Source organism: Eublepharis macularius, chromosome 19 (assembly GCF_028583425.1).
Source record: "Eublepharis macularius isolate TG4126 chromosome 19, MPM_Emac_v1.0, whole genome shotgun sequence".
Lineage (NCBI taxonomy): Eukaryota > Metazoa > Chordata > Lepidosauria > Squamata > Eublepharidae > Eublepharis > Eublepharis macularius.
In genome coordinates this window covers 23,885,897-23,911,811 of record NC_072808.1, presented here as the reverse complement: position 1 = coordinate 23,911,811, position 25,915 = coordinate 23,885,897, and the positions used below count along the sequence as shown (strand labels likewise).

Below are 25,915 nucleotides of genomic sequence, written 5' to 3'. Positions count from 1 at the left end.
AGTCCCTTCCTAAAACCTGCAATAGCCTCTCTCCTTTTTACGCTTCTCTCCTCTCCCTGGGAAAACTAGTGCTAGCTGTCATTTTGGATCTCCACATAGAAGAGGCTATATAAATGAAATAAAAGGAACAGTAGCTACAGGCAGGGGACGAGTCTGCAAATCACCTTGGAGCCACGATTTTACCTGCAAGGTGCATGCAGTTAACATTCTCTGCCACACCCAGCACTAATTAACCTATGGAAATGTAGAAACAGATTATCTTCCAGTTATCTATGTGCTGTCAAATCACAACCCAAGTCTTCATGGCTTGTGTGTATAGGTTATACCGCACCATCTTGTTACTTCAATGTGATTTAACTAATATTTCATTTATATACCGCCCTTCAGGACAACTTAATGCCCACTCAGCGGTTTACAAAGGATGCCATTATTATCCCAACAATAATCCCCGTGAAGTGGGTGGGGCTGAGAGAGCTCCAAAGAGCTGTGACCAGCCCAAAGTCACCCAGCTGGCTTCAAGTGGAGGGGTGGGGAATCAAACCCTTGCTCTCCAGATGAGAGTCCCACGCTCTTAACTACTACACCAAACTGGCTAGAGCTCATTGGGATTTTTACAGAGCAGCAGCAACCTTCTCTTCTGGAGCCATCTTCTCATTCATGCAGTCTAGTTTATTGTGCCTTCCCTCCTCCAGTCTCTGCTCCATAGTCTTGCCTCAGGCAAAATGATGAGAAGGCACACCATTGAGAAAGGCAAATGTTTTGCGTGTGCGCCTTGACAGCTGGTGTGCACACACACACAGATTTTATTTGGTTCATAAAGCAGGCCAGCTTTTCAGAACTATTTCTCTTCACTAGCTTTAAAACGGTACTGGATGTGACCTTACATTGCTTTAAATAAATTCAGCATAAAGTTATCCAGACTCCCAAGGTAGGCCTAAGGCAAGGACTCAGAGACTCCCCCTGCCTCATTGAAACAGAAAGGCATGGAAGTGGGACTCCTGCCTTTTATTCCAGAGCTGTGGCAGGAACAAAAAAGGGTTCCTGGAGTGATATCACAAACAGGCTCACCATAAAAACCCACCCAAGTTCTAACAGGAGACTAAAGGGGTAAGGCAGCGAAGCAACACTAACTCTGGTAAAACCAGTCCAGGGGGAGGAACTTGCAGGTAAAGCCGCAAGCCGTAATCGAGCTCTACCCCAACAGCCTGCTTTGCTCAGTGCAGGAAGTGGTTCAGATTCAGGGAACCCCCCCCCCCCCCCAAACCATTAAGTCTCTCTTCCTTTGCTGGATCACTGTAAAACATTCCAGTCCGTCAGTGATGATCGCCCAGGCCCTTTGCAACTGGCTTCCCCGCTTTAATCCAGCATTAGTGCAACTTCAGAGTGGCAGTGTAATCCCACCCGCACCACACTGGCTCACATGCAGAGCTACTGTCATTAGGCGGATAAGGAGCCACGGCATGAATACAGCAGCTCCCAGGGACAGGCTGCTTACCAGGATTAGGGAAGGGGAAACAGGCCCAAAGCTCAGGGGTGGGGAAGCAGCGGCTGTCACAGTGGATCCCTGACCCTGCCTCCAGTTCCAAGAAGCCCAGGGAAGAGGGCGCTACAGACCAGGTCTGGGGCTGAGCCCAGGAACCCCTTTTGTTTCCATGGAAGTAGGAACCAGTTCTCCTTCCCGCAAGCTTCCCATTCCCAGAGAGTGGCTTCCAGGGCCAAGGAAGATGGAGAAGAGATCCTGCCGAAACCCCAACTGGTTGTCCCGAGTGGCAGCATCACCGCCGCCACCAGCATCCCCCTTGCCTTTTCTCTCGCCCCCTCCCAATGCACACGCACAGCCCTTTGAGAGGCAGGCTTTCCCAAGCTGCTACAGGGCTGCCTGCATCCCTGCTGAATGATAAAGGGCAGCAGCTGTGGAGCCCAGCACACCCAACAGCCCAAGAAAGGACAGGCAAGACCAAGGTTGGCAGGAAGAGTTTATTGAAGTGGGTTAGGCTTGGATGTTGCTCTTGGCACTGAAGGCCATGTAGTACACAAGGAGGCCAATGCAGGCTGCCAGCACCTCGGTGGAGACCCACGGGCCGTTCCAGGCACCCTGGGAGGGCAAGAAAAGACGGTGAGTCAGGTCAGGAAATGAGGCAGGCTGAAAAGCGATGAGAAGGAAGGCAACTGAAGCTACTGGTCATCCACAAGATTTGGGAAGAATCACCCAGCAGCTGTCTTCTTGAGAGTCTTAAAACATTATGAGATGTAACTTCTCCATGGTTTTAATTCAGAGCTGAGCCCCAGTTCAGGCTGGGGGTGATGGTGGAGTTATCATCGGTTCATCATTACAATGAAGTTAGGTTGATCACCAGCGGAAGGGGGGGGGGGATTTTGGCAACCAGACACATCCAGTCCACAGGACTTGTGTGTCTTCTGCTAATCCAGGGGAAGAAGAGAGAACAGAAAACCACTTATCCAAATTTCAGGGATTATCACACTATGCAGGCACCCCCGGAGATGTGCCTATACCCCAGCTACTGTATGGAAACTCCAGACCCAAAAAGGGGTACTGGACTCAAAGGATACATTTACATTTAAGCACAGCTGCAAGATTTTGCACAAGCTTAGATGGAGTATTTTGGAGTATCTGACACACCTCTCTGTCCAATTTCTTAGCCCTTGCAGGGTGTGAAGAAAAGGGGTTAGGGGTCTGCAGAGGGAAGGGGGAATGGTCAAAAACCCTTCTTCCAACAGGGGAAATCCTCTGCAGGATGCACAATTAAGTTGAATATGTATGTTTGTGCAATTCATTCTACGTGTGAAAGTGGGATGTTTCCCTGGAGCCAGGAGGACAGATTGCAGAAAGTCCCAGGAGCAAACTGCAACCAACAGTCCAATCTAAAAGCCAAATCAAAAAGAAGTCTTTCCCTGCATATTTTCTCATCTCAACACTTCATAAGGCAAACTTTTCTTCATCCAGCCTGCTTGGCATTACAGCTAATACCCTTCTTGTGGCCAGGCAACTGTCATTTGACATTTTCAGTTCTGCTGGGGCCATTGCCACCAATTCTGCCTGGGGGCCAATGACCTAACCAACATGGCTGGAACTTCAGGGAACTATAAAGATGCACCCCATCACTGGACATGAGCACAACTGCTCCAGGAAGCTACCAGATATCATACAAGCCTGGCTAAAAATCAAGGACGTTGTTTTACAGGACAAGTTCTATCCTTCTCAGCCTTGTACATGGGCAGCACCCTCCCCCTCTTTACTCACTCGATGATCCACATTGACTGTGAACAGGGGCTTGATCCCAGAGATGTCCTCATTGTTGCGCTGAGCCTGGAATGGGAGAAAGGAATGGGGGGAAGTGGGGGGGGGAGACACAAGAACTTCAATGCTCTTGGCGTGGAGTTCGCTCTGCAGATCTGGCCCCACCACTAGCCTCCTTTACGCTGAATACTCAGCAGGGAAGAGACTGAGTGAATTTCCAGCGACTGCAATCAAGTAGTAGCTAAGAGATGGCTGTAAACTGAGACTGCCACCTTAACGGTGTCCTCAAAAATACTTTCCAGGATGATGCGGCAAAGCACCGTTTCGTTATTAAAGGTGGCTGGAATCTGCTGCACAGGATTTCTACCATCTATTTACTTTATTTGTAGCCCGCCTTTCTCGCTGAGACTACCATGGAGGTTCCCTTTGGTTCCAGACAGGCTACAGTTGCTCAATAGTAAGGGGAAGGTACTCTGTATGCGTTCAGAGTTACTTTATTTTACTTCAGAAATATTTCTTTTTTTAAAAGACCCTAATGAGGGCTAGGAACTGATAATGTTAAATGTTTGAAGGGGATGTTAAGATTAAGTCCAACAGTAACTGCAAGACAGTTTCCTTATGATACCGCAGCTATCCTACACGCTTCCTATTCTCCAGGAATCCAAACGGCTGCAACCCCAGTACAGCCTTCTCCTTCCACCCATCAGGGGGCAGTCTCACCTTACGCAAAATGCTGTAAGACTCCTCATCAAAGAATTTCACCTCGTAGGTACCAGAACGGGCCAGCTTGTGCTCCATGCTCCAGGAGACCTGCGCGAGAGAGAATTACTGGATCAGCACCAAGACCGGACTCTCTGCTAGATTGTGAGAAAGTTACACTCCCCTTGAAAAGCCGGATTCACAGTTTAGGAATGCTGCTCAGCACAGCAGTCATCTTGGAAAGTCAGGTGGCTGCAATGGCTGGGAATGCTTTTGCCTAACTTCATCTGGTGCATCAGCTGCACCTGGTTCCTGGGTCAGTCAGACCTAGCCACAGTGACCCACGCCTTAGTTACTGGACTACTGCAATGGACTAGACTACTGCAATGCATGCTGCTTGGGCTAGACTACTGGACTAGACTACTGCAATGCATGCTGCTTGGGGGTACCCCATGAAGTGTTCAGAAGCTGAAGCTAATGCAGAATGCTGTGGCTAGACTGCTGGCTGGGGTCAGCTACCAGGAATATATTACTCCAATATTGCAACAATTACCCTGGCTATCGATCCACTCCTAAGCCCAATTCAAGGTGTTGGTTCAAATCTTTAAAGCCCTACGTGGCTTGGACCAGAGTATCCGAAGGGCTAACTTTACCAAATGTTCCTGCCTAGGAGATAAGCTCAAGGGGAGAGGCTCTCCTGACTGTCCCATCAACCAAAGAAGCTCAGTTGTGGGTACACTAGAGAGGGCCTTTTTGGTGGCGGTCCCATGATTGTGGAATGTTCTTCCCGGGGATGTGTGCCCAGCCTCCTCACTCTTGATCTTCAAGAAGCAGCTGGAGCCTGTTTTATTCAGGATGGCATTTGTTTAGCCAGTTTTTAAACATATTGGTAGTTTTAAGTTATGATTTAAAACCATTTTTTACTGTTTGTTATTGTAAGTTGCCTTGCGTTCCATAAGGTGGAAAGGTAGTTAATAAATGTTTTAAACAACAACCATAACTAGGGACCTAAATGCATAAACAGCATGACAGAGCATGTGCCACCCACTTCAGTAGCTAGGGCTGTAACAAGCCAGACTAGCCAATGGTTCGGGGTAGCAGATTGCTTTAGCATGGGGTACACTATGGAAAGAGCCATGGAATCAGACCCACCATAAATCCAGAGCCATGCATTTCCCCTGGAGATGAATGCTGCCTCCCAATCTCCAAACTACAGAGCACAGTGCCCAGCAATCTGTTCAACTCTGCCAACCTCAACATTGCAGCTTAGGGAACCTGCAGGTTATGCAGACTGGCTTATTTCAGTTGGAGGCAATCTAGACAACTTTTTCTATCATCATATTGCTATCATTATTCTAGAATACCTTTGTTCTAGTACTTATTTTCAAGCATGGAAAGTGTTAACTAACATTTTTAATGCAAAGACTTCATTCTTAAGTGTTGTATTGGTGAAGCTGGTTTCTTTCCACTTCTGTTTAGGAATTTGTTTTTTGTCACTGCATTTTTTAAAATAGCGAACTCAAATACGGAAGTAGAAGAAAGCAAAATGAGAAAAAGCCACTGGATTTCAAAAGACTACATTTGGACAACAGTCCAGAAGAAATGCATTTTCCACAACAGATAGAGCAGAGTGATTCAGAAGTGAAGGCCACTGAGACAGAGAGAACATATCGTGACCAAAGCTACCATTATGAGCTTCTGACAAGCCAGGATTTCACCTCATGTCTAAAACTGTCCCCACCCATCAATGCTCAATTTCATTCCACCCCTGACCAGAGGTCATCGAGTATCCTTACCTGATAGCGGCCAACATCCTGACCCCGAGTGACGGGAAATTGCTTGCCATTAACATCTGCATAGAGGGCAACATTCTAGAAAGTGAGAGAAAGTATGGCTGTCACGGATCTGTTTGCCACCTTCTCTCAAGAATATAACAGAATCGTAACAATGAAAAAGACAGGTAGGCCTAACTTCAGATTCAAATGCTACCATGTCCTCCATGTTATAATGTGAGGTAGACCTTTGGTAGAAGCATCCAAGGAGCTGGGTTCAAGACATGATGCTACCAAGGGTTCACACAACTAGCTCTCTTCCCCAACGACACATGTGCCACCCACTTCAGTGGCTGGAGCGACAGTCAGCCAGGCCAGCCAATGGTTCTGGGAGGGCAGCTGCTTTGGCATGGGGTACACTATGAGAGGCCCACAGAGCAGGGCCTGCCATAAATCCAAAGCCATGCCCTTGGCCAAAGAAAAAGGAGTAAAAATGGCAACTTCCCTCCTGGCTCCCAGGTGCGTTCCAGATCCACCAAATTGGCACTCACCTGAGCTCCATTTTTACATGTAAGGGAAATCTCCACGACGAAGACCGTCTCAGAAGAAATGACAGCATCGGAGGTGGTGTAGTAGGAGGGGGAGATGGCAGGTTCTGTGCAGGTCTCAGCTGAGGGGAGAGACATGCAGGCTTAGGAGTAAGACATGCAGGGCCCAATGGGAAAGGGGAGCCTGCTGGTGTATAAACTGCTCAACATGGCAAAGCCCCCCCCCCCCGCTATTATAATAATAATATAACATTCGATTTATATGCTGCCCTTCAGGATGACTTAACAGCCACTCAAGCGGGTTACAAACTGTGTTATTATTATCCCCACAACAATCACCCTGTGAGGAGGGTGGGGCTGAGAGAGCTCTGAGAGAGCTGTGGCTGACCCGAGGTCACACCCAGCTGGCTTCAAGTGGAGGAGTGGGGAATCAAACCCGGCTCTCCAGGTTAGAGTCCCACCGACCTTAACCGCCACGCCAAACTGGCTCTCAGAGCGTCCCGCTTCGCCGGAAGTCCGCGGAGGCCTCAGACGGGCCCTCAAGGCAGCCCCGGCCTGGCCGGATCTCTGGGGCGCCGGGTCAGGGCCAGGGCTTGGCGGGCGGGCGCGGCCTCGGATCGCCCCTCCGCCGGCAGCACCTTCTTGTGCTTCATCCTCCGAGAGGAGTTGTGCCGGTGGCCGCTAAGAAGCACCAGCCCCGCGCGTGGAAGCCTCCCGAGGGAAAGATCCGTGTCCCTCGGGGCTGCCATACGCGGCCGGGGCTCCGAGGCTCAGCACCCGGCCCTCCGCGCCGGCGATCGGGCTGCTCCCGCCTCCCGCGCCGCCAGGAGGGCTGTGCGTACCTCGCGCCCCGCTCAGCAGCGCCAGCAGCAGCAGCGCCGCCAGCCCCGCCGGGCCCACGCCGGCCCCCGCCATCGCCGCCGCAGAAAGGAAGGGCTGCCGCGTCGCCACCCGCCGGGAGGGAGGGCCCCGAGCGCCGGCCAATCGGATCGCTCCCCTCGCCACGTGACGAGGGAGGGCCCCGGAGGAACACGTCGCTTTCCGCCGGCCGACGCATGCGCAGCACGGCTCCTCTCCGGCCACGAGGGGGCCCCTCACCGAGGAGCGGTCATTCCCGCCCGGATGCTGCGGCGCGCGGGCGCTTAGTGCGCCGTCCTTGAGGCACAAATGAATAAATACAACCGCGAGAGTCGCGCTTTTATTTGCCGCGACGGCTTCGATTCCGCCCTTTCTCCCCGCAAAAGAAGACGCTGCTTTTGCGTACTTGGCTTCCATGGCGGGGGTGGCCGTTGTTTGTGCCGAGGCTCCGGCTCCGGCGACCTTTATAATACGAGACAGCCCCCGCCTGCCTTCCCGAGCGGGAACTGAGGCGAAGGACCTCCGCTGCCGAACAAAAGACGCCTGGCAGGCATTCTAAAATGGCTGGCCGCGAAGTGATCTGCGCACGCGCAATTAATTCCCGGGGGGGAGGGTTAGTTCCGATTACCGCCGCCGGTTTTTCCCCGCGTCCGTTTTCTTTTATTCCCGAGCAGTAAAACCGTTGCGAGAGTTGGAGCCTCGGGTGCTTTCGTGAGCGAGAGGAGGAGCCCATTCCTCCGGTTCTCGGAGCTAAAAGGCGCCCTTTCCTCCCTCAGCCGAGCAAGTGGAAATGTTGTCACAGCAACCAATGACGCTTAATTTTATTGGTCTCGGTTTCCCAGTTAGCGTCGCTTATTGGTCAAGTACAGTGAAAAGGGGCGGGATGAGAGGATAAGAACTCCGAGGGGGAGTTCAATAGCGAGGATGGCGTCGGAAAGTGAACGTGGACGTGATTGGTTGGACAAGGCAGGGAGGAGGGCAGAAGGGATTGGCCAGAAGCGAGGTTTCTGGGCTGGCCGCCTGGAGGGGAGCCAAAGCCCCGTTGCCATGGCAACCACTCCCTCGGGAGGCGCTTTGGCCTGGGGGGCGTCTAGTTACTGATGGGGCTTCCCGAGCGGCTGGTGGCGCTTGTGCTCAGCTCCAGCTTTCTTCTCAACACAAGTGTAGGGCAGGGAGAACCAGATGTTTACATGGTGAAAGAAAAAAATAATTAACAGTGGCTTCAGAAAGGCCTGCAAAATAAGTGAAGCAGTCTGTGACACACACCCAAGAGGCGCGTTTACAACAACAACAAAAAAGATGTTGCGGCTTCTTAAATGGTATCAAATGAATTCAAATTTAGTTTTTTTAGCTAAAACTCATTTCCCTCAGAAATTTCTAATGGATGCAAGCCTGTGTAGGCTACAACACGGACTAATTTATTTTACACAATGTAACCACCGGGGCTGCAAATTAAAGAGGAAACCAGCGCAGGAGAAAGTTTTTCCCCTTTGAAAGGCTTGTTTTCCCACTGCTTTCCTGGTGAAAATCAGGTCACCCAAGATGTTTTTTTGTACACACGCACATAATAAGAACCCCAGAACTACATCAACGCGTTAAAGAGTTTTCAATTTAGAGAGAACCAATCATCAAAAGAAATGGACCCTCTGAGCCATTACAGTTGGCAAAAGACAGATACTATAGCGCTGGAAAGACAAAAGCCTGCTTCCCATAACTCATTGTATTGAAGACCTTATAAACTTGTCAATATGTGAATGTGTTGCATATAGTCAACAACTGTCTTGACTTATTTTTAGATATTTGGAGACCTTTTATAGAAGAATCCCAGAACTACTTCAAATGTGTGACTCCTCTTGCATAGCCAGGAATCCAGTGTCTCTGAACCCAGGAGCTGTGACATCCAAACATGGAGTTTCACTGGAGTTTAAGGGTAACCAGATCAAACAGGCTAATCCTGTTTCTTAGAATGATGATGCATCGTCCACATCTCCCGTTGGGGTCTCCCAGTCTTGATAGCTGATGGGGCTAAACCTGAATCGCAAACCATATCCCCCTCGCCATAGAAGCCTTCTGACCTTGGGCCAGTCACACACTCTCAGCCTAGCTTACTTCACGGGGTTGTTGTGAGGATAAAATGGAGAGAGGAGAATGATGTAAGCATCTTTGGGTCACCACAGGGGAGAAAAGTAGGGTAAAAACGAAGTAAATTAAACAAGAAAATAAAAAATGGCAGTAGACCATTCTCAATTTCTGAATAGCTGTGGGAGAGACAGGGATTTCAACAGGGGCAGCTTCTCTTCCCCTGCAAAACACCTGCACTATGATTCAATGGCCATTCCATTCCCCTTTGCATCTGACCATCTTCCTAGCCATGTGTCCTTTGTATCCAGTGCATTAAAAAGTGACCATCCTAATGCTGCCTATAATTTAAGGAGCATGGAAGGTTGTGCCCTTAAGAGGGAATGCCCAGTGGCAGAATGTCTGCTTGGCATGCGTAAATCCCAGGTTCTGTTCCTGGCATCTCCAGTTAAATGGATCACATGGCAGGTGATATGAAACACCTTGCCCAGAGACTCCAAAGAGTGGCTGCCAGCCAGACAAAACTGACCTTGCTAGATAAGTGGTCTGACTTCATATAAGGCAGCATCATGCATTCCAAAGCACAGTAGAGACAAGTTCTTTTTTCCTGCTGGTATGAAGGTACCAGAAGGTACCAGAAGGTCCTGCTGGTATGACAGAAGGTCTTTATTATGAAATCTATACCCTATCCATGCCATAACTTTAATGCTGGTTCCCTCACGAGGCTAGAACGCCAATCCGAGTGCTCATTCATCCTGTGCTGTGCCAGCTGCACTGGCTCCCAGTGGAGTTCCAGATCCAGTTCAGGGTATTAACCTTGGTGTTTAAAGCCCTTAACGGACTGGGACTTGCATATCTGCGGGACCGCCTCTTCCATTATGTCCCCTGCAGGGTGTTGCGCTCTGCAGACAAGCAACTCCTGGTGGTCCCCGGCCCGAAGGACATCCGTCTGGCCTCAACCAGGGCCAGGGCTTTTTCTGCCCTGGCCCCAGCCTGGTGGAACGCTCTCCCGCTGGAGATCCGGGCCCTGCAGGCCCTGTTACAGTTCCGCAGGGCCTGTAAAATGGAGATGTTGCACCAGGCCTTGGGCTGAGTGCCAGTGGGTGTCCCCCTTATTCCACCTAAGATCACCACTTTTTCTGGGTCTGCCCTTGGCCATCTGCTATGCCCATATACGGACTCCCAAATATTTATTTAAATAGCCTGCGCCTGAACTATTTTAATGACTCTTTTAAGATTACTGATTTTATGATTTTGTGGTTGATTCACTGAGTTTTATTAATGTTGTTCGCTGCCCTGAACCCATTTGTGGGCAGGGCGAGGTATAAATCAAATAAATAAATAATGAGGTTTGGTACACAGTATGGGTTTCTTCCTCCATCTGACTGAAGGAATCAGAGGGTAAAGCCGGTAGTCTGGCTTCTTCATTACTGGAATGGTATTGGGAAGTGAGACATAGTTCCCACACTACTGCTAGTACATGCAAATTGACGCTTATCTCTAAAGTCTGGTGTTGTAAGTTAGTTGGATTTAATGCAGAGTTTTAACTAAAGTCATTTTCTGTGGCAATTCTAAAAATTTTGTAAATATGTTCTGTGTTTTAATGACGTTTTCCCCATCTTTCCTCTGAGGAGCTTGAGTTGGTTCTCCCTTCCCCATCATTGTAATTTATTTACTTTTTTAAAAAATTGCTATTCTGCCTTTCTCATTGAGAGACTCAAGACATATCACACAAAAAATAATGCAATAAAGACAATGGAAAACAAAGAAAAACAATGTTGCTTCCCTCTCTCCTTGTGAGGTAGCGTAAACTGAGAGATGGTGTAGGCCTACAGCCTGTCTATAAGATGGGCTGAATTCTGAAGTCAAGCCTCTCCTGTCCAGGTCTACCACTTCACCTGTATAAGGTGAGTGAGGGGAGCAGCCACTTGGGCCTCTATGCTGCAAAGTTATGTTCCTTCTTGAAGCATGGAGTGGTCCCCCTAGGAGTATTTGCAGGCTAGCACCTTAAGTAATATCCTCCTATGCTTTGGGTCCTGCGGGGAGTAACCTTAATAACAGAAGTGTCTTGGATTAGAAACAGATTGAAATTGCCGAGAAGTGATTGAGTCAGTGACCACAAACCAAAGATAGTAATCAGGAGGCACAAACCGCAATCTGTCTGAAGGGGAAACTTTGATTAAGCGGCTCTGTGGGGAAATGCTTGTTGCAGTTCCCCGCTATGTGGAGAGTGCTCCCTCTTCAAGGCAATTGCTTCAGAAGCAGAAATGTCACACATGGCCTTCCTTCCCCCCTCGCTACCCTTCAGTGCTTTGAAAAGCTGAATTTTGAATACGTCTGCAACCTGGCTGGAAAAGTGACGGGGTGTCAGCAGGTGACAATGGATTCTGGTTTACATTTTTGGCAGTATTCTCATTGAGTTAGCATGAACACGTGAAGCTGCCTCCTGTTTCAAGTTAGGCCCTTGGTCTATCAAAGTCTGTCTTGTCCACTCTGACTGGCTGCAGCTCTCCAGGGTATCCAGTAGAGGTGTTCTCCGTCACCGGAGTTCCTATCACCTTTAATAGCTTCTACCTGCTCTGTCTCCTGGTAGGGCTTCCTTTAATGTTCACTGCACAAAATCGGCCTTGTGCTTAGCTATTGCTTTTCTGTCTGCCTCTCTCCAAATATTCCTCCTCTCATAACAATTTGGAGAATTCAGATCCTTAAAATGGGCCATAACTGGTGCAGTTCCCCCATATCACCACCTAGTGTCTCTGTCAAACCGGAGGAGGAGGAGGACAGAATGAGGTTGGAATGGGTGCTGAGTAACCAAAAATAGGCAAAAAAAATGAAAAGGCATCTTCTGCAGTCACTAATGCACAGCGTGGCACAGTCAGTCAAGAGGTTCTCTTACATGAGCCGCACTGAAATGGAGGTCATTTTGTGCAGCTCCTATCAATGGCAAGAAGGTTTGCAATTGCACCAGAGGCCAAGTCAAGCTCCAAATAACATACACTGATCACCTCCTGGTCTATGCTGCTACTGGACCTGGCTGATGGCAGCACTACCCAAAAGGGGATGCCAACCAACTCTTGTGCCAGCAGTGGCTGGCAGTAAGCCAAGCCCCTGACAGTGCAGCAGAACCTGAAACCTGGTTTTGACTAGTAAAAATAAGTGATAAGCGAAGGGTTAAACTCCCTCCCTTTCTTTCAGTCCCAGAGGAAACAGAGACTTGCAAGAACCTGCGATTTGCATTTCATGGATGTGTGATCTTCATTTGCTTGAGCCCTTCAATTCTTCTGGGCACGTGAGTGTCTCAGCACACCCCTCCCACCCCCTTTGTCTCATCACCTGGTCCTCAGAAGATCTGAAAGCCTCTTTGGAAAGCTCCCGAGGGGCTTTGCTGGGGAGGTCTCAGACCTAGGGTTTCCAATCTGCAGGTGTGGCCTGGAGATCTCCTGGAATTTACAACTGACCTCCAGACTACAGAGATCAGTTCCCCTGGATGAAATAGCAGCTTTGGAGAGTGGACTCTAGGGCATCACGTCCATGCTGATCTCCCTTCCACCCCAAACTCTGCCCTCTCCAGGCTCCATCACCAAATCTCCAAGAATTTCCGAACTAGGAGTTGGCAACCATGCTCTCAAAAATCTCTCTCCTGAGAACAAAAATGCTACAGCAAGAGGAAGCTTCCAGACCATTCGCCAGACCCTGGTGGGAGTCTGCAGCCTCAGACTGGAACAGCCGCGGAGCTTGATGTTTCCCAAAGACACAGTCAAGTCAAGATCAATTAACAGGAAAAATTAGCCACCCTCTTATAACTTTTGGTGCCCACCCCCTTTCCAAAATGGTTCAAGATTCCCTGGCTGATCAGTTTATCCCTCTACCTATGAATAAATCCCTACAAAGGAAAGTACTACTTGTATTTGGAGGGCAATGAATTCTTGCAAGGATAAGAATTACCAATATGGGGGAAGGGGCTTCAGGTTGGTGGGCAGGGGGTGAGTTGTTGTTCCTTGGCCTAGGCTCTGTTCCTAGTTCCTCCCCACACAGATGCTAATGCAGATTAGAATCACCACTCTGGCCCTATAAGAATTCAGAGAAGGGGAAGAGCGTCTGCCTTCCGTCACTTCCTAAGCATCCCAAACGTGCATACCAAGGAATGGCTTAACAGTGCTACGTACCCAGTTGCTTGCTCCACCCCTGGCCTCAGCCCATTTTCCTGGCAAAGGTCTACTTTCCTTAATCCTTTAATTCACCCAACACTGTTATTTATGTGATGGAGAATAAATCACAGGCCCTGCTTCTTTCTTGGAAATGGACTTTTATGGCTTTTGGTGGGTCGGGTTTCTGCTGCCCTTAGATGGCCAGGAGCGATTGCCATTAACCCTCACTTTGCAGGGGCAAGGATTTGGGCTGGCAGCTTTGGATGGCCACAAACCGGATCAGAGGTATTGTGGAGGGGTGTGGTTGGTAAGACAAAAGAGGAGGCTGGGGGACATTGTTCCACCGACACTTTTTAAAATGGTTGCAGTTTGCTCTCTAGATTGAAACAAAACATGCATTTAAAAACTCTATTCACACCTTATTTTTCATATCTTTAAATATCTTCAGGAAGTAAGGGGCTTTTGCTGATCGGTTTTGCTTTTAGAGAAATGTTTTTTGGAAAAGTTGTGAAAAGGTTGACTGTTTCATATACACAGTTGCCTTTCCTTGTTCAAATCTGTTGAGAAAAAGGCTCCAGCTCATGAAAGTATATGTTAGTCTTTTGAATTGCCAGAGGACCCCTTATTACTTGGGATTCCCTGGCCAATAGAAAAGTTGCTTTCTAAAGAATTGCTCTTCCATGAGGCTCAGTGCTGCCTTGGTAGAGAAGAACAGCAGTCGTTTTGTGATGAGATGGGGTGGGACCCAGCTTGACCCAGGTCTTGGAGAAAGTGTGCTAGGCCTGAGCTCTGAGCCCGGAGCTCAAATTCCGGCTTCGTCAAAGATTCACTGGAGGGCCTTGCGTTGATTGCTGCCTTTCAGCATCCTCTCTCCACCCTCTGTAAAATGGGTATAACAGCAATCTCCCCACAAGGTTGTTGAATAAGACCATCTGCATAAATGGGCTTTCTTGCTTGGGGGTGGTATTATTTGTGAAGACCACTTCCTGCATTTTTGACCCTAGCTTTTCGCTTACTGCTCTTGTCCCCGAATCTTAGATGGTCTGAGACAGTTACACCCTCTCAGCCTAACCTACTTCACAGAGAATAAGATGGAGGAAAGAACAACAATGTAAGCCACTTTGGGTTCCCCCTGGCGAGAAAGGTGAGATATAATCCCACTATATAAAAGGCAAGCCATGTTGCCAATGACTCATTTTTTATCCTGGCGCAGGCGCACTCTGCCCTCGAGGCCGCTGCAAAGCGCCCGCTTGCCGCCAAGATGGGGTGCGCCAAATCAATGGCCTTAGCACTCCTCCCCGCACCTCCCTTCCGCACCTTCCCGCTCTGGCTTCCAGGACACTGCGAAGCACCCACTTGCCACTGGAAGGGGTGCTCAGGCCCTCAATTTGCTGGGCTGCCTGGCAGCGGCAAGTGAACACTTAACAGTGGCCCCCGGGCCAGAGCAGGAGGACACTGAGGGGAAGAAAAGAATACAAATTAATCTTTGTGCAGGCGCATTGCCAGGAGGGGGCCCACCGAATCGAAGGCCTGAGCACTCCTCCCTATGCCTCCCCTCAGCACCCTCCTGCTGGCTTCATATGTGATTCTATGCGCCATGTGGCTTGAATTTATGAGCACCAGCAGGATGTGAGAAGACACTGGTTCATGTTTATGCTTCAGAATTTATGTTTACCAGAGATCATTCTGGCCTCAAAGGGGCTCTTATGCACTCAGCAGTTGCACAGGAGGGAGAATTCAACTAATGCAGCTTTTCCCATCGGGATGCTCCCGTCTTAAAAGGGAATCCGCACCTTATTCATACTGAATTCAGCACTCCATCTGGCCTGTCTGTGACAGTGTATGGGATTGCTAGAGTAGAACAGCTGTTCAGAGGAAGTATCTTGTTTCTTTATTTCCCCAATATTGGCTGAAATTGTCCAGCTGTCTGGAAATATCAGAGGAGGGCTGTTTTGTTTTGGTGTGTGTGTGTGTGTGTGTGTGTGTGTGTGTGTGAGAGAGAGAGAGAGAGAGAGAGAGAGAGAGAGAGAGAGAGCGAGAGAGAGAGAGCGAGAGAGAGAGAGCACACTTACGGGTGCGATTTTGGCCAGGTGGTGGCAGCAGGAAGCAAGACCAAGGAATCAGAATCTAATAGGGTGGAACATCCTTCCTCCCAGCATGAAATTGCTGCCGGAAAGGCAGGCGAGAGATGCTGGTTTTTCAGCCAGCTGCTATGCCTGCCAAAGGGAACGATGCCCAAAGAAGGGAATGTCTGAACTACAGAGCTTTGCTCTTCGGGATGCTGTGCAGCGGCTGTTCCATGAGCCAGCATCCCTTCTGCGCTGAGCTGGAGTCGTATCTGGCCAGCCAAGGCTTCCCAAGGGAATGAAGCCCTAAGCTCACCTGAGCCTCTCTAAGACCAAACAGCCGCTGTTAGCTGGCTGCACAAATCTCCCACTGGCAAGGTCTGGAACCAGAGCTGTCAGAGACTGAGCACGGCCTGCCCCCGAGACTAACAAGCGTGGCATCCGAGGAGTGGCCCTGTTGGAAAGGATCCACTGGAGGCATCTGCAGGGCAAAGACCTCGGGAGGATTTTAGTTCAAAGCAATGCAAAGTGCAGAAAAGGGCAAACCTAATGATTGATGGAGGGCAGAAACACTTTCCCTACAAGGAAAAGCTGAAGCGTTGGAACTTTTTCAGTTGACAAGAACACCAACTAAGGCAGCTGGGCTGGGCTGGTGCTCTAACTCTGCCCTGGAGGGCTGCTGGCAGCCAGGAGTGAGCCAGCAGCGAGCCAGCAGCCAGGCCCAGGACTCTCAGCAAAGAAGGCAACCGGTTGTTGTATGAGCCGAATGCCTTGCCGCTGGCCATATTGCAGCTGAGTGGCCACTGCAATGCCGTTGGGCTTGCCTTGCTGCCCGTCCACCCCTGCAAGACGGACACTGCGAAACAGAGGATTATAAAATTATGAAAGGTGTGGAGACGGTAAAAATCTCTCTTAGCATCAGAACGTGGTTTCATCCAGAGAAGCTGAGTGGCATTCTCTTCAGGGTGAATAGATGTAAAGAAGTTTTTCTTTTTTAAAAATGCACATAATAAACTTGTACATTGCTGTGCCACAAAATGTAGACTGCCACTAACTGGTGGCTTTTTAAAAAGAATTAAATTCAGAGAGGAGATGTCTGTCAACAGCTATTAGGTACGATTCATCACAGGCGATATATCCCTTAATGTCAGCAGTGAGGAAGAAGCAAAGGGGAGGGGCTGTTGCCTTCATGCCTTGCTGGTGGTCTTCTGGACTTAGGTGAGCCTCAGTGTGAGCCAGTTTGGTGTAGTGGTTAAGAGCAGCAGGACTCTAATCTGGAGAGCCAGGTTTGATTCCCCATTCCTCCGCTGCTTGAAGCCAGCGAGTTGACCTTGGGTCAGTCACAGCTCTCTCAGAGCTCTCAGCCCACCCACCTCACAGGGTGATTATTGTTGTGGGGATAATAATGACATACTTTGTAAACCACTCTGAGTGGACATTAAGTTGTCCTGAAGGGCGGTATATAAATCGAATACTATCAATATTATTATTATGCATTCAAACACACATTTAAGCATATCTGCCTGGCTGTAAAGGAGGACCAGACCATCACTTTGAAAAATGGAAGCTGATGTTCTCAGGAAGCAAGACCATAATCCGTGGAATCAGGGCTTTTTTTCAGCTGGAACGTGGTGGAACAGAGTTCCGGCACCTCTTGAAAATGGTCACATGGCTGGTGGCCCCACCCCCTGATCTCCAGACAGAGGGGAGTTTAGATTGCCCTCCACGCCGGCAATCTAAACTCCCCTCTGTCTGGAGATCAGGGGGCGGGGCCACCAGCCATGTGACCATTTTCACCAAGGGTGATTTAAACTTTAAACTTTAAAAAACTCCCCCCTTGTTTCAGATGACCCAAAGTGACGTCATTGTGCGGTCCTGGGAGTGTGCACACACTTTGCGCACGTGCATGTGGTACCAGGGGCACTACCTCCCACTAAGAGTTGCCCCCTGGCCTGGCAACCCACTGAGTTCCACCACCTCTTTTCCCAGAAAAAAGGCCCTGCGTGGAATCATAGTGGACACATGACCACCTGGAGCGGCCTTTGACTGAGTTTCCTGTGCTTTCGACCTGAGCAACTTTATGTAGGATGCTCAAGAGCAAGAGAGATAAGAAAACTATTCATTTAAGCTTATTACCCGTCACAAGCGGGTGTATTTTGACCATAGGGGAGAAGAGTAGGAGTTGGTGCATTATACCCCACAGCCCACTGGATGGGGGGCTCTAGAGTCATAAACTAGCATATTCCTTCCTAACCAACCTCACAGGGTTGTTGGGAGGATAAAATGGAGAAGAACGTAAGCTCCTTTGTGTCTCCACTGGGAAGAAAGGCAGGGCATGATGTTCATTACAAATCTAATTTTGCCAGAGCTGGTGAAAGGCATCCCCGGCAACTGCTGCCAGTGGTTTATCCGGCAAGAGGCATGGGTCCAGGAGCACCCCCAAGCTATAAACCTCCCCATCTAGAACGGGAGATAACCTTTTTCCTGCGTCAGACCTGGGTCAGTGGAAGGTTTTACCCTTTCACTAATCTTGATTTTTGGAGTCTGTGTCAGTCCTTGGCAGGTAGAATCCCCAAGTTCTCCACAGCAAACGCGCAGGTGTATTGGATGAAGTAACTTAATTAGAGATCCATCAGGTTCAAGGTGCTCAGACAACTGGATTGGCAGAAGTGACGTGGGTGGGGTTGGTGATATAGGGAAAGTTCCTGCCATCAGGATAAGGACTGTTAAAGTTTTGGGGGGTGAAAGGGAGAAGCTAGATTTAGGCTAGACAGAACAAAGAATGAAATCATCTTAGTTCCCAAGAAGGATCCATTTCGAGCTGGCGGCAAGCAGCCTTCAAGGTCACTTCTGGAAGCAGCAGGGAAAGAGAAAGTAAATACTTGAGAGAGAACCTACTGCCTTAACATCAATAAGAAACTTTTCATGTCCTCAGAGGATCAGTACAGAACACAGAATACATTCATGGGAGATAAGCAGACAGGCATATATGACAGTAAGATGCCTCGAGGGTTGCTTTTACAGAAGGGCAGGACTCTGCTTTCAATTTTCCATTTGGAACCCAGACTTTGCCTTTCCTTCCAAAGGTTCCCCCAGACTTCTGACTCCAAATGAAAGCAACATTTACCAAGAAAGAGTCCTTAGGAGCAAATTTTAGAAACAAGTTTTTAACTCACCACCACCACCACTGCACATATAGAGCTGTGTCACATCCTGAAAGTTCTGTTGGTATGAACTGGCTTTGACTTAAATTCATACAGAGAACCCACCATGGAGAGCAAGCCCCCCCAAGCCCACCTCAGTTCTATCCCTTGGCCTCCACACAGACCCCACCTTCCACTGCCCCCTCCAGGGCTGGAGCACCAGGCAATAGGCAAGGGTGAAGACTCCACATATATACCCGGTGGTACCCTTAGCAACCGGCACTCTGAGGCAGTTGCTTGCTTGCACACACTCGTCGCCTGCCCAGTGTGGCAAAGCCCACATCATAGTCTCACAGTGGATTGATATATTCTGAGGGTGCTGCTGTGGGAAGCCACGGTGTCAGACACGCATCTGGTAAGATAGGAAAGAGTCCAGTAGCACCTTTAAGACTAACCAACTTTACTGTAGCATAAGCTTTCGAAAACCACAGTTGCCTTCGACAATACAACCACAGTTCTCTTCGTCAGATACATGGCGAAGTGGTTCTCGAAAGCTTATGCTACAGTAAAGTTGGTTAGTCTTAAAGGTGCTACTGGACTCACCTTCCCCAGAGTCACTCCAGCCATGTTGCTAAACATGCCATGGAAATTAGTTACGCTTCCTTTCCGATAGATTTAATCTCTGTGCTGGGCTTTATGCTTGTTTAAAAATTTTCTGCTACCATTCCCTATTGTATCAGTTTCCCCGAATGTTTTAACTATTGTTTATTATTGTACTTTCCTCAGTGAATGTCCTAGGAGTCAACTCTATTGTATTTTCACTGCTGTAATCTGCCTTGGATCTCAGTGAGAAAGACTTATAAACAAATAAATACATGTCCAAACAGGGAAGCAAATCTTTTTATATGGGAAATTTGAGGTGTGGTATTGATTCCTTCCCCAAACATGTAATCTTACACAGGGGGTGACCATTTTTCCACCTTCCAAGTGGCAGGCTTGACATCTTGCAGCACCGGAACCGAAAGGGGAAGAAACCCAATCCTCTGAGCCTCGCAGTAGAGAAGGAGGCATGCTGCTCTCCACTGCCCACCTCCTCAGGGATCCCCCTACCCCAACCTGAGTTGGCTTCCTGGCTGGTCTTTTCTCTTCACCATACAGAGGAGATGGCGGAGAAGCCATTGAAGGTGTCTTTTCACTGTTGCCTGGTAGGGAGAAAAAGAAAAAGGGAAACCTTTCCTGGGCCATACACAATGTTGGTGTTATTACTGGGATTGTATTATTCTTGGAGGGCTGTAATTCCCCAAGAAGAGGACAGAAGCCTGGGTTCAAACGGCTTCAAATTGGAAGAAATGTGTCAAAGGACTCTAACAATTGGTGGAATCCAACAAGTGTAACTTCTCTTTGTATGGGTTCTATAGGGCTTAGGAAGCAAACTTTCACACAATTGTAAGTTAAGAAACAAAAACCTTTTTAGAACACTTGAGCGTTCTCAGGTAAGAGGTCTCCTGTGAACTCAGGAGTGTCACTTCCTAATAAAGGACTCTCAGCAGCAGCCAGCGCTCGGGCTGCAGAAAGTTTATGGATTATTAGTCAACATTTTAACTGTCATTTGTAAGGCAGGCCAAGCTCTGAGTGAACTTCCCCAACCAAAGCCTGCTTTCACAAGCTAACCATAATTAAAATAAGCCGTGAACTTGCATCATGTTTGCAGTGGCGCAATGAAGCAATGACAGGCTGATGTTTCCCCGTGCAGTTTTGGTTGCCGCTGCAAATGCAGCGTAGTTTGGCAGAGGCCTTCTCAGCAGCCACGAGGTGCCCACACTGGGCAGTTTCCCCCCCACTTTCTGTGCCTCAGCCACCCACGGCCACTGCTGCTGGGCTTTGATGAAGTCAGGTCACTACAAGGCAAAAATGAGATATTCCACTAGCTGCAAGTTTTTCTGAATTTCTAGTTTTCCTTTTTTTAAAAAAAAATGTCTGTAGTCCTAGCTCTTAGAAACTTGCTTTTTAAAAAAACGAAAGCTGGGAATTCAGAGGAGCTAGTAGATTGTGGAAATATATCATTGTGATGTTATTGTGCTAGCAATTGCTGATTTTTTAAAAAAAATCCAAAGTCTAAGGGTGGCGTGGGGTGGTGGCGGCGGCTATGAGGGATGGAATCAAGGAAAATAGCACCAATACCTGTGAGACCTTGAAAAACACACGTTGTCCCATTTATTGGTAAAACACTGGGCCTCCATAAACTAGTCAGAGAGTAGCAGAGTAGCATCAATTTCAGAGAAAACATAATGGGTATTTTGGAGCTTGTTAGCTGGTATGAGTGTGAGAGAGAAAATAACAAACTTATCTTAGGTTTAGAAAAGAAATAAGAGTCCTTTACTGTAGGAACTCCATACTTGATAGGAAAGAGGAGAGAGAGATCCCTATCTACCAAGCTTGTCTAAGGATGGGCATGGATTGCAGGACAAATCCTGCATCCATGGTGCAAGATGGAGAGAAGAGATAGTTGTGTGCCAAATGGAGGAAGAGAAGGATGTCATGAGGAGGAAGGCCTGAGATTAGCAATCTACACATCGAAGGATAGTTCAGGGCAGCAAGGAGTAAACAGATGCCCTGAAGGCTCTATTCTTTGGGTTTGTCCCCCTCTAGAACATGAGGAAGGGGACAGCATTAAACCCTCCTTTTTTAACACTATCCACATAGCAAAGGGACTTTTACAGAAAACTTGTATAAAAAACCAAATTATGTAAAGATTACAGCAAAGAAGGAGAAAACCTGGAAAGTGGACAATTAGGGTATGCAGCGCCAGATTGACGGGGGGGGGGGGCAGGGGGGAGTCTGCCCCCCCGGTGCCGTCAAAGAGGGGGCACCAGGCGCAGCTGCCAGCCCCCAGGAGCACGTGGGTGGCTGAGCAGAGGGCAGTGGGAGCCCGCCCATGCCATTCACCTGCCGTGAGAGCAGGGGACACGCGGCAAGCCTGCTGCCCCGTCATTGTGCCACCCACATGGCGAACTGACCGCTCCCTCAGCGGGGCAGGCAAACTGCACAGGCGGCCTCCCAGCCACCTGCGCTTCCGCCACCAGCTCTGCGGTGCGCTGGGGCAGCTGGCTTGCTGTGTGGGACAGCATGCTCCACAGTGCGTGATGCAGTGTGCTCCGCAGTGCGCTGGGAGCATGTGTGCGCTGTGCGCACGCATGAGGCCAGACTTGAGTTGCCCTGGGTGCCAGCAACCCTAGATCTGGCCCTGAGGGTATGACATCTTATGGATGTCAAAAAAAAAAATTCCAATTTGGATGCCAAACCAGAATAAAACCTCCACATGGAAGCAAATTTAGTCTGTGATTTAAAGGTTGTATGGGCTTTAGCTAGGAATATATACTTCAAATGAAAAGCACAGAAGCTCTGTTTACTAGAGAGAACACACACATCCTGCCTGTACCTGTTTGTAAGAAAGAGCCAAGATGCATTAATTTTGCAGTTGAAGCCGTGGATTGGTGCATGGATAAATAGGGTGGTGGAGGAGTTGTATCACACGCGCAGCTGTATGTGCATTGAATTGTAATGAGAATCGCTCAAGGCACATGTGTTGAAAGAAATCAAGGGCATTGTGCACAGACTGTACACGAGTTCACTGTATCTTGTGTGTCATACTTTCCCTCCATCTCCACAGACAAAAACCACATGGTAGAACTTAATTCTATGCCTGTCTACTCAGAAGTAAGTTACATTGTTTTCAGTAGGGCTTGCGAATGACAGTCTGCATCTGGGGCGGAGGTGGACGCTGAGCCTGTGCATTTGGGACCCTCAACTTCTATCCCAAGGTCCAGGCCTGATGGCACACTGTTGGTCTGAACCAACTAGTTCTTAAGATGGAGAAGACTTTGGAAGAAAGACAAGACCTGGCTGAGAAGGAAGCAGATTTGCCTTGGCAATGTGCATCCTCTGCGCCTCCCCCCCCCCCCGGGTTTTCTGTTGTCTGAAATACCCTTTCTCTGACCACCGATTTAGGATTCCTGCTGCAGCCCCAAAGAGGAATCACCCTCAGAATTCCCCTGCCCCCTTCTTTCCAGGCTCTTTGCTCTCTGTTTCTTCCCCCAAATAGAACGTAGGGGCCTGGGCATCAGCCCTACCAGCAGGGCTTTTTTTCAGCAGGAACACGGTGGAAAGGAGTTCTGGCACCTCTTGAAAATGGTCACATGGCCAGTAGCCCATCCCGCTGATCTCCAGACAGCGGCGCGGAGGGCAATCTAAACTCCCCTCTGTCTGGAGATCAGGGGGCGGGCCACCAGCCATGTGATCATTTTCGCCAAGGGCGATTTAAACTTTTAAAAACTCCCCCCTTGTTCCAGTTGACCCAAAGTGACGTCATTGTGCAGTCCTGAGTTCCACCACCTCTTTTCCCAGAAAAAAAGCCCTGCCTACCTGTATATGCATGAGAGTAGTGGCAGAGAGAGGCCACTGCCTAGATGCTCCAGACAGACCTTCCCTTCCTAGCTTGTCTGGGTGAAAGACAGACAGTAAGCTACATTCCTTGTGGCCTAAGGTGTGTGTGTGTGTGTACAGTTTTGCAGAGATTCACAGCAAGGGCATGAGGCCAACTCTTCCATCCATTTCAAGATTAAACGGAAACACGTGTTGAAGCTCCACGCTCCAGGGTAGGCAGAGCCAGGCTGTGCTAGCACAAGTCTAGTAACTCAATCATAGTCATAAATGCTGATTGTGACGGTAACAAGTTCTATGTATATAATTGAACTACGTATGCAAACTAGATACTTTTACCAAAGTGCCATTTTTGCCACTTGGTGGCTGCACCATGTACATTATTTTTCAAAGTGTTAAGGGGCCCTTAAGTGACCATTGTGGAAGGTGTCAAATTGGCAGTTCCTTACACCACTAAGGCAGGTGACATGTGGATTTTTAAAATTCATAACTTTGTATCTGTACCTGTATTTTTTTTCCAGATGAGGCAAATAGAGGCTTCCCAGGCAGTTTTAGTTCAGAGGTGAGGGGAAGCATTACCTCCTTCTCCCTGTACCGGTGCCACAATCGAAACCAGACCTCTACATGCCTAGCATTTAGAGAGAGAGAGAGAAAATGCTGGGAGCACGGTTCATGTGACTTTTTCCACCTCCCTGTGTTTGAGCCTTCCAGTGTCAGAAGATCCTTACACGCTTCCTGCCTGCGGCTGGAAGTGGCACAGCCTGCTCTGCCATCTCCTGATTTCACCCCTTCATTCTGTGGGGCATGATGGCCAAGCTTGAGGGGCAACTGCAGCCACGAGGTGCTGCTGCTTCGCTGTATCAGAAACGGAACACAGGGCGAGGTTGACGACCGTTGGTCTGTTCTGGCATGGCTGCTCTTATGTTCTCCAGTAAGTTTTTTTTGCCTTTAGAGGGGTGTGGCAATGCTTAGTTTTTTAAACAGAAGGCAGTTACAAGACTCAGGCCAGAATCAGGGTTACCAACCTCCAGGCGCGGCCTGGAGTTCTCCCAGAGATCAGTTCCCCTGTAGGAAATGACAATGGCTGATTCCGCACACGTTGGATAATGCACTTTCAATGCACTTTAGCTGTCGTTTGGAGGTGGATTTTTTGTTTCACACTCGAAAAATTCAGCTCCAAATGATCTCTAAAGAGGATTGGAAGTGCATTATCCAACGTGTGCGGAATCAGCCAATATGGCATCACATCTCTGTTGAGTTCCATCCTATGCCGGGAATTTCTCAAGTCAGAGTGGACAACCCAAGCCAGAATGGATGTCCTAAAAGGCAGGCCCCTCTTTCAGCTGCTATGAGTACTGACAAAGTATTCATTCTCCTGCTGCCGTTGCTGTTTTGATCTGGCAGCACAAGCAGCCAGAACTCCTAGGTTTTCCCCCCTGTGCTATGATGAAGCCTTAAGCTTGGGTGCCTCCAGCCAACAACCTCCCAACAACCTCAATCTCTCTTGCATGCCAAAATGGGTTGGCAAGTACTCCCTCCCAGACTCTGCCTGCTGTGTGTGCCCGAGAGCTGTGCCCGAGATACTAAATCTCTGCCAGCTGGGTGAGGCCGGCTCCCAGCCAGCGCCTCGCCTTCCTCGGTGGCTGGAGGCTTCTGGTGTGTGGCAATTGCTTTCTTGAGCTGAGCGTAACAGTCTCTCTAGCTCCTTTGTCACAGTTCTGAAAAATTAAAGGTGGGTGGGTGGAAGGCACTTCCAGATTATCCTTATTATATGGGGCAGGTTACTCATTGGTTGCGTTCCTTTCTTTTAAAGCTTGGGTGCTATTTACTGTTATTTGATTGATCCTAATTAGGGTTCCAACAGCCTGGAGAAAATAGTGTTGTTATTTACCCGGTCAAAAAGAGTCCAGTAGCACCTTTAAGACTAACCAATTTTATTGTAGCATAAGCTTTCGAGAATCAAGTTCTCTTCGTCAGATGCATTATTTACCTCCATGCCATTTGCCCATTTCCACACATTAAATCCATAGTAAAAGGACCGGACCGGACACTTTTCTCCGGCCATTTGGCAACCCTAGTCCTAATAAAAGGTACCATGGCTTTTTTGGACTGCTGCGGTTCCTTGGAAATTGCTGTGCGTTGGCTGTAGGTAATGCATATCTTTCCCGTCTTGAAAATCTTTTGCCTGCCTATTAATAAGGACCAACTGTTTAAAGGCAGAGCGTCATCTCAGGTATTTCCCCCCCAAAGGCAGCTGGCAGTCTTGCCCAGTGAGCGGAAGCGCACTCGGTCCATGCTTCTGTTCTGTTCTTCAGTGAAGACATTTCATATAATCGAGGGAAACTCCTTCCTCCTCCAGCCCTCCCCCGGTTCAAATGTACAAAGAAACAATGGAAGGTTGGACTATAAAGTGCTGGTTGTTCAAGACTGGGCTCTGGAAAGAGAAATGCCAGCTCCTCCTGAGAAAAGTTATGGTGTTTCATGTATCTGGTGCAACCCTGGGCTTGTTCTGTGGAGCCACCTTGAGATGCTTCCTCCTCTGTATATACATGACAATGGTCAGGGAAGCCTGCTTCTTACCTACTTTCTGGCAAAACTATTTCATCTTCGCTATTACTAAAGGAGACAGGAAACCAAGCCTTAATTAACCAGTGTGGCTTCCACCTAATCTCAGCCTGCAATGAGAGCTCTGCTTCTTGCTTGTGCTGTTTTTTGTTTTTTCCCCAGATTAAAGGAGACTGTTGTGTGGGGCTTCTTCCCAGAACTCAAGTGCTGGAATCTACACACCTACAGCCAGGGCTTTTTTCCTGGGAAAAGAGGTGGTGGAACTCAGGACTGCACAATGACGTCACTTTGGGTCAGCTGGAACAAGGGGAGTTTTTTAAAGTTTAAATCGCCCTCGG

The 25,915-nt window shown here is 48.7% G+C and overlaps 1 protein-coding gene and 2 non-coding genes across 3 annotated transcripts; all 3 read right to left on the bottom strand.

Moving 5' to 3' along the window:
* Positions 1 to 1,963: 1,963 nt before the first annotated feature.
* On the bottom strand, positions 1,964 to 7,568 carry SSR4 (signal sequence receptor subunit 4). Its single transcript, XM_055003449.1, has 6 exons — positions 7,121 to 7,568; positions 6,282 to 6,400; positions 5,755 to 5,829; positions 3,980 to 4,069; positions 3,263 to 3,328; positions 1,964 to 2,095 (listed from the first exon to the last, which is right to left on the bottom strand). Exons 1-6 carry the CDS (start codon positions 7,551 to 7,553, stop codon positions 1,991 to 1,993), a joined length of 888 nt encoding a protein of 295 aa, XP_054859424.1. The 5' UTR covers positions 7,554 to 7,568; the 3' UTR covers positions 1,964 to 1,990.
* LOC129346655 (small nucleolar RNA SNORA42/SNORA80 family) lies at positions 4,992 to 5,129 on the bottom strand. The gene has a single exon (XR_008598821.1). It is a non-coding gene; the product is annotated as a small nucleolar RNA SNORA42/SNORA80 family (small nucleolar RNA).
* LOC129346654 (small nucleolar RNA SNORA42/SNORA80 family) lies at positions 6,061 to 6,197 on the bottom strand. The gene has a single exon (XR_008598820.1). It is a non-coding gene; the product is annotated as a small nucleolar RNA SNORA42/SNORA80 family (small nucleolar RNA).
* Positions 7,569 to 25,915: the final 18,347 nt, after the last annotated feature.

Bases quoted from the DNA above. Each gene is read 5' to 3' on its own strand.
- SSR4 (XM_055003449.1), bottom strand. From the start codon at position 7,553: ATGGAAGCCAAGTACGCAAAAGCAGCGTCTTCTTTTGCGGGGAGAAAG. The intron at 6,401-7,120 runs GTACGCACAGCC...CTCTCCCCTCAG, and splicing joins GCTGCTGAGCGGGGCGCGAG to CTGAGACCTGCACAGAACCT. The intron at 4,070-5,754 runs GTAAGGATACTC...TCTCTCGCGCAG, and splicing joins AGGATGTTGGCCGCTATCAG to GTCTCCTGGAGCATGGAGCA.